General features: G+C 40.5%; 2 protein-coding genes across 2 annotated transcripts in view; one reads left to right on the top strand and one right to left on the bottom strand.

Moving 5' to 3' along the window:
* thap12a (THAP domain containing 12a) overlaps positions 1 to 14,893 on the bottom strand; it is a 252,958-nt gene that overhangs the window by 44,202 nt on the left and 193,863 nt on the right. The gene's annotated exons all lie outside the window — the stretch shown is intronic.
* Positions 1,614 to 14,136, top strand: mogat2 (monoacylglycerol O-acyltransferase 2). The gene is made up of 7 exons (XM_052047951.1): positions 1,614 to 1,764; positions 1,884 to 2,016; positions 2,846 to 3,024; positions 9,943 to 10,147; positions 11,607 to 11,781; positions 12,023 to 12,222; positions 13,489 to 14,136. Exons 1-7 carry the CDS (start codon positions 1,750 to 1,752, stop codon positions 13,641 to 13,643), a joined length of 1,062 nt encoding a protein of 353 aa, XP_051903911.1. The 5' UTR covers positions 1,614 to 1,749; the 3' UTR covers positions 13,644 to 14,136.

Raw genomic sequence — 14,893 nt, 5'->3', positions numbered from 1 at the left:
GTGGTTTTCCGTATTTAAATTGAAATAACTGTACAGCACCACTCCCAATTCACGTCGGGCAAATGAACTTTGTTTTGAATCATAAAACTATTTCCGGTTAAAAACCGACAATTCTAGAATCTTGATTAACGCAAGGTGCCTTTACGTACCCTTCAAACTGATGAGCAGGGGGATAATCAATATTTATGAAACTTGCAATGACAAAATAATTACTTACATCTCTGGATATTACGTTTATTCCGTATATAAAGTGTGATTAAATGCAATTGTATGTTTAAATAAATTCATAGCATATCTTGAGACCAGAACATTTTTTAGGAAAAACACAGGCAGGTTGGCAATGACTCGTTTTTATGTCTTAGAAGGTATATATGCACATTTACAACTGAAAGTAAAAATGCAAGTATAAGCAGAGGTTTACTGTCTTCATGTCCACATTAATTAACCAGTATCATTTTCAATCATTGTGCCATGGCACATGGAATTGTAACTGGTTGGAAATATCTTACCCATTTACAAAAATATATTCATTCATCTACCTATTTGCCAGCGATGTATTGTTGAAGGCAGAAGTACGCTATTTAAAAACTCTTCCACAAAATGGCAAAGGTAGTGGTTCCCTGCATTCATACATCAATAGCTTTGACTTCAACTCAAAAGGACCATATTTATTCATGTAACTAACCTTAATTTTCTTATTTGTTTTATTTACACACTGTCAATGCTGCTTGTCTTCATGTTGTCTTTTTTTATTTATGTATTTGTTTATCTGCTTGAATGAGAGGTCCTACAGAAAAAGACAAATTTTTATTTTTCTTATTGTCAATTGAATCAATACATTAAAAAAAGAGGAAGTTTGCTAAACACCGGCCTTGCTTATCAATGGTAACTGATATGCGTGTGTGTGCACTAAATATGTAAATGTAAATATGTAAACAAACAGAGAAGGTTTGTTAGCTATTTTGAACATGAAATGTCAAAAAGCGATCGTATGCAAAATGCCAGCAAATAATGCCACATATACAAAATCAGAGTAGTATTTCAATTTTACTTTCCAAGCCCGCGGGCCGAGTCCGGCCCGTTGGTCTTTTTAATCCGGCCCGCGAAGGTTGGTCCACAATTGAGGTTCGATGTGAATGATTGCATTCATTTCAATTGGACTTGTAATGACAGGCATTTCACCGTCAGGTGGCGCATTGACTTGAAGTTGCAGAACACGGGCGGGGTGGGGGAGGTGTGGGGAGGATATTTTCGACCACCTAGGACCTCTGTATCGCTCTACTTCTACTGGTCTGATCACAACCCATCTGCAGCAATGCACAGGCTAAAATAGGTAATCAACAACACTGTTGTCATTTTAAAAAAGTATATTAATACAGTACTTTCATGCTTTTGTTCTTTTGATGTTTGATATGGACTGTCAACAAATGCAGTTTTTTTATGTACCATAGCTCGTGCTGACCTGGCCCTTCTGTCAAATTTTAAAAGTCAATGCGGCCCGCGAGCCAAAAAGTTTGCCCACCCCTGAATTATCATGTTTGCTCATCTTGAGATGCAGTTTTCTCTTTTTTCAGCCAGATGGTGCTGCCTTGACAGAGACGGACATTTTCAATCGGGTGAAGCCTGCCCTTTGCCACAGTGAGAGTATACAAAAAGAGCCAAAGCAGGAGAATATTTTTGCTCAGTGCTAATATACGCTCATTTTTGAATGTTCTGTATTGTTTCGTGACTTTCTGGGTCAAAGACCAGATGTGGTGTGGTATGGTAAGTGTGATTTATCAAATCCTACATTGAGTGTCTGAGATAAGACAGTCAATCAGGAGGTGATGAAAGCAAGGACAGACTTTGGACCTTCATCATTGCCTTCTTTTCCTTCCCACCAGCTGCAGTTCTGCAAGTTGTCTGTCTTTCCTTCGAGCAATATGAAGATTGATTTTGCCCCAGTCGGCGTGCCCCTCCACAGGAGACTACAGACCGTCGCCGTGCTGCAATGGGTTTTCTCTTTCCTTGCCTTGGGTAAGTATAATTTATCAAATTTCTGGCTGTGCACATTGGTGAGTCCAGGGACTGGCATGAGCTAAATTTAATATACTAGTACTAGTCTTCTACTGCTAACACTTTCATGACAACCTGTAACCTGATAACATGATAAGCTGTCCACTGTCGTAACCACCATGCCCGAAAAGGTTCATTTTTATAGATGACCTGTTTTGGTTCAAACGCTTCATCAAATGTGTTTTGCAGCTATATACCATGAGTGGAAGTTTCTCACTTGTGCTAAGTCTCTTCAATGTATCAAGGTAATTTTGCAACTTTGTGTCCAAAAGAGGGAGCCAAACGGCATCCTGCATATTCATGGTTCAGCATTTGTGAATTCAACTACAGTATCTGCAGATTATTTGGGGGGAAATTGTCCCCCGTTTTTCACTGTTAAAAAAAAAAAAAATATATATATATATATATATAAGTACCCCGAAAAACTCAACTATTTTCTGTTTTGGTGGTCTGGCCAAAGTAATGAAAGAATTACTTTGCCACCATCTTGTGGCATCTTGGTGCCATGGAATTGAGGAAGCGTTGAGGAACTTGTGGTGATTTTCCCTTATCAAGGGTGTGAGATCAACGTGACGCAATGAGATATGGCAAATGGTTGTAACTGCAGCGTCACATTGTGCAACCATGCCTCTTTCTCCTCAGGCCACTTCTGATGGCCTACTTATGCTGCGCTAGCCATTTGCCCATTTCCCATTCGGAGGAAAAGGAGGATCAATTCAGTATAATTTGTTGAGAGTGTGGACCTCCAACTGGCTTTAAACATGTAATATACATATCTTTGTCTCCCCAGCACCCACGTGCATCTTCCTGTTCATCTACCTGCTGTTTACGCGTTACTGGTTGATCAGCGTGCTCTACGCCATCTGGTGGTTCTTTGACTATGACACTCCGGCACGCGGAGGGCGTAGGATCTCCTATTTGTGCGGAATGAAAGTCTGGGACTACATGCGGGATTACTTCCCCATCAAGGTGAGATGTAGAATGCTGCTGTTAGTGATAAGACACTTATTTAAACAATCTTCCCAATCGATATTGTGGTTAAGATTTAGCCTCAGCATTTCCCGAGCAAAATACTTTGGATTTATCTAATCTGATGTCCCATCAAGAAGTGTCCTTATCTATGTGCTTGCTAGCAAGTGGCATCCCCTTTATTCCTGTCGACTGTGTATGTGTTTCAAATACATCAGAGAATCAATATTTATCAATACTGTATATATCAAATATATAATACTCGTCGGAGATTTAGATTTTTAAGCATATTAATGACTTGTGGATCACTTTGGCTCGCTGAACTTGGCTTGCTCTGACAAAAACAATTAGAGGATGGAAAGACACTTATCCTCACAAGGGTCGAGTGGTGGAGCCCAGCTGTCTTCGTGTAGTGGGCGGGGTACACCCTGAACTGATTGGCAGACAAATGCAAGGCACACACAGACGAAAACGCATTTGCGCTCACAGTCATACCTATGGACAATCTAGAGCAGGGTTGCCCAAACTTTTTGGACCGAAGATCTACTTTTCGATCAACTAACATCCCGGGATCTACCCTTATCGGCACTCGCACACACGCGCGCACGCCATGATGAGAAACAGCCTGAAAAGGAGGCATGACACGCACTTTTGCAGCCTGTTAACTATCGTAGCTCACACATACCGGTTTAAAGTGCTTTCCTGGGCCCTCCAAGATTCCTATTCTTTGCTCGTGCCCTTGGTGAATTGTACACGAAGCAAACTCTGAATGAGAATCATGACGATAAAACATACATCTCAACAGCTCTGATCACAAGCTGCAATTGCAAACTGCTGAGCGCTAACAACTTCCGGTGATGTAATCACTCGCCAGCGTAAATTTAAGATTTATCTGCTTTTATTTTATTTTTTAAATGTTTTTTTTGGTGAAAATGATACTGATGATTAGTCTGCAGTGTATATTAACACACAAAATATATTACTAACATGGTCAAAGACACACAAATGGTAGTTTGTTTTTTTTCTCCTCGACACTCCTCGGATTTACTTCGGACCTGTCTTAGATCTACCGGTAGACCAGGATCTACCTAATGGGCACCCCTGATCTAGAGTGTTCCAATAACCTGCCATGCATGTTTATGGAATGTGGGAGGAACGTGGAGTACCTGGAGAAAACCCACACAGGCATGGTGAGAACATGCAAACTCCACACAGGAAAGGCGAAACTGGAATACAACCCTATACATCTGCACTGTGAGGCTGACATGCTAACCAGTCAACGACCAGGCCGCCCTGTGCATTTATTCCTGATGTGTTTGGAATAAATGCTATTTCCGAAGAGAGGGTGTGCGAATGGAATTTATCAAACCAGCCTACAAAGGTGAAACACGTGCTTAAGTGGCAAAATGGCTTTTTCTCAACCTGAAGGACGTGGGTTAGATCTCGGGCTGTTGTGACCATATTGCAGTGTCTTGACCAAGATACTGAACCCTGAGTTGTTCCTGATGCTGCGTTGTCAGTAGGTAAATGAGTAAACAGTATTTAAGAGTTGTGACTACCTGAGGTAGAAACGTGCGACAAGTAAAAGGCCCTTCTAAAAATTCAATTTAAATGGCAAGTTGTACAAAAGTCAATAAGTTTGTTGGACTTTTAACTATGAGTAGCAGGAATGCAGATATGGCTGTTAGTTTAATAAGGTAAATCAAGTTTTCATGCTCTTATAAGGTATTATAATTCTTGGTAGTGCGGCCCGGTAATCCAGTGGTTAGCACGTTGACTTCACAGTGCAGAGGTACAGTTCCAGCTCCGGCCTCCCTTTGTGGAGTTTGCATGTTCTCCCCGGGCCTGCGTGGATTTTATACGGGTGCTCCGGTCTCCTCTCACATTCCAAAAACATGCGTGGCAGGCTGATTGAACACTCTAAATTGTCCTTAGGTGTGAGTGTGAGTGCGGATGGTTGTTCGTTTCTCTGTGCCCTGCGATTGGCTGGCAACCGATTCAGGGTGTCCCCCGCCTACTGCCCGTAGACAGCTGGGATAGGCTCTAGCACACCCCGTGACCCTAGTGAGGATCAAGTGGCTCGGAAAACGAATGAATAATTCTTGGTTATAACTTTTTAAAAGTGAAATCAACTTTCCTGATTTGTAAAACAATATTGAGATAACCAGAACGTCGTCATAATATTGAGTTGGTGAACTTCAGCTTTTGCATTGAAACAAAGATTATCCTTGATTTGAGCTAACTTCTGTTTTTAAGGCATCTTTTGGACTGACATTTGGAGGCAGAATAAACTTTTGAATGTTTTACAGCGTCTTGGCCCATATCCTTTTTGATTAAAAAACATATTACAGCAAGCATAAAAATATTACTTTAGAGGCTCCTGCTTGATGAAAGCTAACTTTGTAAATGAGGGACACAATTGTTGAATTTGCACAGAAGGTTTTATGTCCATTTCTTTACCGCGTGAAAAAGGCCCAGGCGGTCACATGGCAAACAATTATGCATAGCGGACACATCTTAAAACTTCGAGAGAGAAGCTGCGTTTATTCCGAATGCCAAATAAGACCAATCAAATACTATTACAGTAATGACCAATTGTGGACAATTATACGTGACTGAGTTCTCTCCAAATGCTCCAAGAACCCCCCCAACAAAATATTAATGATCAATAATACAAAGGTACTATGAGACACTAGTTTTGAATTGTAATTGAAAAAAAAAGGAGACCATCCAATGAGCAGTTTAAAGTGAAGTGGAAATGCTGCTTGGCGTTACTACACCGCTGTCTGTCTTGCAAAATGCTGTCCTGGATGCTCTCCACTCACTTTATACACAACTGTCCCTGAGCTCGAATTTCACTCGCTAGAGGAAGTATGCCATCGATCTGTGCCTTTCGTCCTTTACCTATGCATGCATGAAGTGAAAAAGACAGTTTTCAATTGGTGTGTTTCAATATTTCTCCCATGATCTTTGTGAACATTTAGTGTTCAGAAACATTGCTCAAACACTTTCATCTTTCTGAATGAGGCAATTGGGTCTGACGGAATGACATAGTTCAACAGTTCTCATTTTATTTGTCTTTGTATGATTAGCCCTGAACCAATTGCAAGGAAAGCTAATCGTCTGGCCCGGAACCGAAAACAAGCACAAGGCCTTGCAATTCTGTAAGGTTTGCTTCCTCATTTAGCCTGTTGTGTCCCTCTTGTGGTCGAGAACTTGTAGCGCATGCTGTATATATATTTTTTTGTGGTTCACAGCTTTTGAGCCTTTTGATGCTACACTTGATGTTATGTTTGAAATTGGGTTTTCGACACTGAAAGCACAGTGTGTGACAGGATTGCAGAGAGCATACAGGTCATTCTGCAAACCAAATCAAATAGTTTTTATTGGTCTTAGAGCATGTTGTTGTATGATCTCCCGCATATGAAAAAGGCACTCTAAAAGAAAAAAAAATCCTTTCTTTTGTTACAACAATGACAGTTTTAATTTTATGAGGGAAAAGCTTGTAAAAGTACAATTAAAAAAAGTTGTTTTTTTACATAAATAATAAATGCATAAAATTTATACTTTCGTACAAGTTTTAAAAGCGACACATTTGAAGTGATTTTTTGATATGGGTTTTTTTTTTGCATTTGTCCCATCATCAAACAATGGATTTAAACTTACATTTCATTTTAAACTGTCTAATCGAATTTCAAATCTTTGGGACCCCTTCCTTCTTTAACAATTAATTGCCAATTACAAATATGTAACACCTGTAAACATGAATCAGAAAATCATTTTCTTATCATCTAGTTAGTTTATTCAGTGGATCCATTTTAGATTAGATGATGGAAAAATGTTTTTGACTTTTTCGAAACGTCATTTGAAATCTTTTGGGGTTCCTGACTTTTCATAGCATCATGTCTTATGAGTATATTCATATGAAAGTAGTAGGCGTGTTAGAAAAGTTCCAGAACTGGTTTCACAAAAGTTTTGTTGCAAATCCAAGTCCCCCTCAATTCAAAATACAGTGATGCCTTGAGATATGAGTGGACAAAATACGTGGTTCGAGAAATGAGAAGTATTCCTTCTTTTCTTTTTTTTCGCTGGTGGCATCAATTCTTGCAGTTTTAGAAGTAATGAATATTTGAACACAAATAGTGGAGCAAAACTCGAAGACAGATATCAAATATCCCAATACTCAGATATATTCTTTATCCTCAATGAAAAATGACAAATGTAGATTCCTACCGAGTTATTTATAGTAGCAGTAGTGGTAAAACAAGTAGTATTCCTCTTTGTTTGATTTGGATGACTGCATGGCTGTATCATACTCCCACCTGGTTTTACATTTTAAATTGTCATATACATTTAAATATTTTACATTGCCCTGCCACAATTCTTGCGTCCTCTTGCGCACTGAATCAAGCAAATGCTGAAAGTTCTCTTTGGAAATGTCACATGTCGTTTTTTAGTTTGGATTTGAAACTTTGAAACCTTGAAAACCTTGAAACCTCAGTTCTCCCACGTTGCATTATCCATGTGTTATTTCCAGTATCATCTGACTCCATGTGGAAAAGAAAAGGAGTGTTCTTTTCAATTCATTTCATTGGTGTCTTTTAACCGCTGTTTCGAATGATGCAGTGAGGAGGTTTTGACGAAAGCAGCTGATGCTTAATCACTGAATCCTTCTTTTGAGAGAAGAAAAGAAGAGATTGTCTTCGAGAGCTGTTCGAAAATTCCCTCTCATTAACTGCACCTTCGTTACTTGTGTTTTGTAGTGGATGTACTTCCTACATCTGTAGACACGGTATGGCATCTGCTCGTCCAGTGCCATGTGCGAAATGGCATAAAGTCAAACAGTTGAAAGTAAAGGCCGTGAACGCTTTGGTCATCTTAGTCAGGATACATAACTCAGGCCAATTGAACACAACTTTACTTACAGAGCACTTTAAAAACAACTGCAGCTGAATATAAAGTGATGTACAGAAAGTACAAATCATCCTTTTCAGAATAGCTTCAAAACAGTCAACACAGTAAAACATGAATATAATGCCGAGTTGTTGGACAAAGATTAAAAATATGAGTTGAGTTCTAACCCTGTAAGGGGCTTGACTAAACGTTCTAAGCGAAACCAATCCAAAGAGAGGAACCGGCGACGAAAAAGGCTGAATCCCCTCTGAACCTTCATTTAATTCTCGGTACCTCCGGTACCGTCTGGCCTGCTCACCTGAGGCACGGGGCAGATACAGAGAGGTGGAGAAACTCAGAGAAGTACGCTGGGGTGAGACTACTATGAGCGTAAAGACAAATAAAAAAAATCTTAAAATGAGTAAATATGCAGTATCGCATGATACTGCATATTTTCACATCGCATACCACTTAAATACAGGGCCAATATCGCCGATACAGATCCTTTTTTTAATACTATGAATTGATTCATCATCAAATTATTAAATGTCAATAATTTTCAGGACCTTCAACTGATTCATCAACGATTTTATTGGGACGAAAAGTTGAAAAAGTTTAAATGACAAATGTTATAGAGATCTTTTGATTACGAACAACATCAGGATCTGTAACTGGAACTCAAACCAATGATTAACCCTGTTTGAGGCCAGCTGCTAATGCCGCACAACACAAACAATGTGGAACTAAACCAACACATCATCTCTGAAATGTCTCGACAAGAAAATCATTGGAAAAAAAAAGTGGAAGTGTCATTTAGCATTAGAATGAATGGTTAATAAAAAAAGGTATCAAATGAAAATCCCCTTCGCATTTGAAATATGACATCTTGGCTCCCATTCAAATCCGACCCGATGAGCACTTTAACCTTGAATTACTGTACGAATCTCAGCAAGTCAGTGAGTGGAGCTGATTGTTTTTCCACTAAAGGTGCGGCAAAACAAACTGCACAAGGACAGATGTTGAGCGCTGATAGTGACCTGCAGTGCCATCTCTATCTCTTCTTCTGGGCTCAGTGAAACATGTAAACACTCCTTAGATTAGATATCTCACGTCTTAATGTGTTGATCATGAGAGAAAATACTACCTGTTTTGCGGTATTCACTCAATGTCCTGTCCAAAGTACGCGTTTGTAAGATAAAGATTTCCTGCTTCAATGCATAAAATACATTTCGTGTGTCACACTCACAACTTTAAGATCTTGCATAAGAATAAAATCGGTCACAAAACTGCTTTACGCAGATAATTTAAATGATGCTCGGCACCGGGAAGACTTCCAACAAGGGAATTTCTCCATTGTGAGACAAATAAAGGTTTTCTTATCTTAAGTTTAAAAAAAGTATAGTCTGTATTGTCTTTTAATAATATGACAACAGTTCTTGATGAATTGCTTAACCCCCCCTCCCCCACTGGCCAAGAGAGTCCTTTTACGTCGATCTGTCAATCAGGTAGCCGCTATTTACTTTTTTTATTAGGATTTGTTATTGATTCTTTTTCATATAAATGATAACTAACGAACTGTGATCAAAATATAACCAGTTTGACTGACACTGTCAGGTATTGTTACTAAACCAATTGTAAGTGGAGTGACAAAAAATTTATAATAGTTACTACTGACTTTTTTTTTAAAACATGAAATAGCATTCACAAAATAAGGCTTGTATGATTAGGGCAAAAGTGCGTGGAGTTTTACAAAATTCAAAATGAATATGATTCTGTTAAATACATCGCAATATCTACAACAATCACTGTATGTACATACTGTATAATGGAAAGTTGTTGATTGCAGCATGGAACAGTCCAAAGAGCAAAAAGGGCTTGTGAAACAAGGAGAAGAAGGCACATACTGTATGAGCTCAACACAGCCAATTTCAGGAATAACTCCATAAGCACTGTTGTACAAAATGCCACATTAAAGAAAAAAGTCTAACCGTTCAAAAATGTGACTCTGTTTTCATTTTCCCCCAGTTGGTGAAGACAGCTGAGCTGGACCCTAGACACAACTACATACTGGGCTTCCACCCCCATGGAGTCCTGGTGGCAGGAGCTTTTACCAATTTCTGCACCCATTCCACGGGCTTCAAGCAATTATTTCCAGGCCTCACCAGCTACCTGCTCATGCTCCCCCTTTGGTTTCGAGCCCCATTCTTCAGAGACTACATAATGTGTGCAGGTTTGCTCCACTGTTTCAATTCTGTGGGGATGCATCCATACCAATATTGTGTGTCTTGCTCATCCTTAGACTCCAAAAAGCCCCCCCAAACAAACTTGAATACCACAACACTGTTACCATTTACCAACCTGCGATTTAGCTTCCGCAGCAGGCGACATCGAGGCCATGTCAGCCTTTTGCATGAACGGCTGAATCCTACTCGGCCACGTCTTTGATGACAACCAGAATAGTCCAGTTGCGCTACAGGCTTCTTCATTTGGTCGCTATGTACGCCTTTGACATAGTTCATGTATTGTTCAGAGTGAGATAAATGCCTTGTGTGACTGGCCCCTTTTTGGGAAAATGTTTGGCAAAAAAAAAAAATTGAAATACCATGCAGCTGAATGTTAAAAGGGAAGTCAAGTAAATAAAATGATTTACAGTCATATGTTCTATGCGCGGGCGGCCCGGTAGTCCAGTGGTTAGCACGTCGGCTTCACAGTGCAGAGGTACCGGGTTCGATTCCAGCTCCGGCCTCCCTGTGTGGGGTTTGCATGTTCTCCCCGGGCCTGTGTGGGTTTTCTCCGGGTGCTCCGGTTTCCTCCCACATTCCAAAAACATGCGTGGCAGGCTGATTGAACACTCTAAATGGTCCCTAGGTGTGAGTGTGAGTGCGAATGGTTGTTCGTCTCTGTGTGCCCTGCGATTGGCTGGCAACCGATTCAGGGTGTCCCCCGCCTACTGCCCGGAGACAGCTGGGATAGGCTCCAGCACCCCCCGCGACCCTAGTGAGGATCAAGCGGTTAGGAAGATGAATGAATGAATGAATGTTCTATGCGCCCCCCGCCAGCAGCAAAAATCTAGCCATTCCTAATCCTTCTCAGGGAGCGGCCATTTTGCCACTTCCCGGTGACAAAAAATGAAATCACAGTTGCTCGGTGCACAAGGTAACGACTAATCATGGCACACCTGTTTCAGGAGGTTGGTCATGCAATGTTCACAAACTGAGCCGTGATTGGTCGTTACGTGAGCCCTGAGCAACTGGGGGCTCATTTACAGGACTACAGGAAGTGGCAAAATGGCTGCCTGCTGAGATGGATACAAGGGATTGATTTTGCTTGTTTGAATGTTAGTTTTTCTGATGTCGGCCTTGTAGTGCTGCTCCTTCTTTGGAATGAGTGTCACAAGAAAGCCCCAAAAAGAGACCATCAAATACACTGAACTAATCACTTCATTTTCACTGAACTAAATTGTCATGAGCCCTGCTAAGGTTTTTTTTTTTTTTCCCGGTATGCCAATGTTTCATAAGCTTTCATTTTGACGTCATACTTGATGCGTGTAAAGTTGCAAAACGTGACTGATAAGAATCAGTCGATGCTCGCGTGTATAACCTCTGGGCTATTAGATGTTCCGCCACTTGTAAATAATATTTTCCTTCATTGCCACAGATTGCGTAGTTACCCTTATATCCATGCTGCAGGTCTGATTCCATCTGATAAAGAGAGTGCCAGTTATCCACTGCGACAGAGGGGTGGTGGAAATGCTGTTGTAATCGCTGTTGGTGGAGCTCCAGAGGCCCTCGATGCCCACCCCGGAACCTACAATGTACTCTTGGCTAAGAAGAAAGGTTTTATTAAAATGGCAATGGAACACGGGTAAGTGCCTGATTTTCCGAGCTTTTGTGGCTGACTGACATGACTGTATCAGTCTATTCAGTTCATGCCTTTTGAGGCGTGAGTGTAAACTTGTGAAAGAGAGGCTTATTCAAGTCGCAACATCCCCTGGGACAGCTTGTCATATGATTTGAGATCGATTGTGAATAAGCAGTAAAGATCTCAAGTGATTAATAATATTAACTCGTTGTGAAAAGTTTTTATTGATGTACTTTTTTTTCAGAGCTCACCTGGTTCCAGTCTTCTCTTTTGGTGAGAATGAGGTGTTTGATCAAGTGGGGAACTCAAAAGGAACCTGGCTACGAAGTGTACAGGAACAGCTGCAAAGCCTCATGGGTATCTCCTTGCCACTCTTCCATGCTCGTGGGATTTTCCAATACTCCTTTGGACTCATGCCATACAGAAAACCCATCCATACCATTGGTGAGTGGACAAAGCTAGACTTTGACTGATTTGACCTATGAACTGTGGGCACCAATGCCAACAGCGCCCGCAGTGCCTGACGCGGGCCAACAATAGGTCACTGGATGAGCTTTGAACATTGGCCCAGCCAACTTGGCTGGCGATATCCTGACCTACAGTCTCATGTATTTCCCAACCTGATGTTGGCAGAGGGACATAATGAATTTGTACGTTATAACGGGAGTTCGTCATAACCGTTTCCAATAAAATGGCCGCCAACTACAATGTCTAACATTTATAGATGTGAAAACATGAACACGTCACACAGTCGAAATATGTCAATTATAAATATGTGTATATGAAAATATGATTTTTATAAGACATGAAACAAACAACTGCAGCGTTTCTACTTCATCTCTGAAAACATTTCATCAGCAAATGGGCAACTGCCAGCCGCCGACAATTTAGGATGTGCCACACCCCAAAGCCGTTTACGATCGTCTTTCAAACTGTTGGCCTCGCACTCTTCCATGATTTTGTTGACGTTTCAGACGACTGTCGAAATGGTCGACTGCCAATTTGAAGCCTCGGCTGAGCTTCGTCGCGGAGACTCCCTTTTGAAAGCGAGAGACAATTTCAGCCTTCACAGACAGAGAGATTTGCTTCCGTTCACTAGACATGTTTTCAGACTGTGCGCAATGCCTCCGGAAGTACAACAATGTACGAGGCGATGAGCCGCGTTGCTAAGCAACGGAAGGGAATTTCGCGTTGTGCGGTTTCTTTCATAAGCTAGGTTGTAGTTAGCTTCCCACGGTTCATTGTAACACAGACCTTTTCACTATTCTACTGTGAAAATGCGGTCGTTTTATCAAGTTTACATTATAAGGTGTTTATTGAACTCTGGACTTTGAAATGTAAATATTGTAGCGGTGAAAACATTATAAACTAGGTACATTGAAACGAGGTTCGACCGTATGTTAACATTTTATTTCTATACATCACAACAAGTGTTTAACGCTTTCAGGGGCAGCGGTTACCACAGCGGATAGCTGATTATGTTATCAGGTTACAAGTTATCATTATTGTTGCATGAAAGGGCTGCATCTGTGCGAGTGTTTACATTTTCAAATTGTCATGTCAAATCTGCGATGATATAGTGTGGTATCACTGGTCAGCTGTTTTTAGAACAGGCCACTGCGCTTGGGTTTACATCGAAGCAAGTGAGTGTTTGGTGTGAGGCACATATCACTCTCATTTACCCATTTGCAACTTGTAACTTGTGTGCAGTCGGGCGGCCCATCAGAGTGAAGAGAAACGAGAAGCCAACGATGGAGGAGCTCGATGCCCTTCACCAGTTGTACATGGACGAGCTCAGCCAACTCTTTGAGCAGCACAAGACCAACTACGGCGTGGACAAAGACACACACCTGAACTTTGTCTGAACGGGACAAATTTTATGTTGCTATTTATTTTGCAAAGTTGAGAAAATATATTTTTTAATTGGCTCTATAACCTCAAATTTATTCCGGCATGGTACTGGAGGGTAAATAAAATGATTTTGTCTATGCAACTATCAGTGCCCTGCTTTATGTGTAGAAGATATAAGATCCAACAATGAAAGTATATCAAGACTTTTTTTTTGTATGAGGTTCTTTTTGTAAAATGACACAAATATCTGCATTGTGATACAAGTTTAGGTTTCCTCTCTCTCAGTTAAAGCAACTGTCTGGGTATTTTGTATTTGATCCTAGCCATCATTAAGTGTCATCAAAGAGGTTTCTTAAACAGAAACAGATTGCATTTTTCTGAAACCATCACTGCCGTTTTGTTAACTGCTGATAGCTGATTTATCTGTGATACTTAAATGTATCATAATAATTGGACAAACTATTTTTTTTGTAAATTGTTAAATGATAAAACATCTCCAAATCAAAACTGCATTATTTTATTCATAATTTCCATTCCACTTTTTAGACCTGCTCTGCAATCTCATCAAAACACACTGACAATGAGGTTAGTGAGGCATCATTCAAACAAATGAACGTGTCCTGGTTATTATTTAATTACTGTTGTGCCTACAAAGCAATGATTCTGGTGTTGGACCACGTCCCCAAACGATAAGACTGCCTGTGAACTTTGGCAAATGCTCTTTTATGAGATGTTGGCTTTGGCTGGATATTTCCAAACTGAATGTCTGTCTGACTGGACGATGCCCTGATTCTTTCAACACAATCCGGACAGTATGTGTGTGCGTGTGTTTGGCCAAGCACATTGTTGCAAAAATTTTAAAAAGTATGTGACACTTTGGAGCAGTGGTGTCAAAGTCAAGGTGCGGGGGCCAGATGCGGCCCGCCACATTACTTGATGTGGCCCGTGAAAATCATGATCACCAGAATGTTAAATTGTCACATGTATTAAATTATGTATTACATGTATTAAATATAGTTGTTATTTGCAGGTGATGAAATAATATGCTGAAATTTGTTGTAAATCATCAGGGTTTTTTTTTCGAAGGCACTCCTTACCATGGAATAACATATAACGGGTGTGTTAGCATTTGATCTGAACAGAGCCACGGTTTGCTATGACACTGCACAAACCTGATAAGTGTTTGGCCTCCACTTGAGGGAGTCGGTTTGAGGTCAGAGTAACAGCATTATAGACTTATTTTTGAAGAAAGAGATCAAAGGGC

This window comes from Hippocampus zosterae, chromosome 16 (genome assembly GCF_025434085.1).
Source record: "Hippocampus zosterae strain Florida chromosome 16, ASM2543408v3, whole genome shotgun sequence".
Lineage (NCBI taxonomy): Eukaryota > Metazoa > Chordata > Actinopteri > Syngnathiformes > Syngnathidae > Hippocampus > Hippocampus zosterae.
The sequence above is the reverse complement of the archived record's forward strand: the minus strand, read 5'-3'. Positions and strand labels throughout refer to the sequence as shown.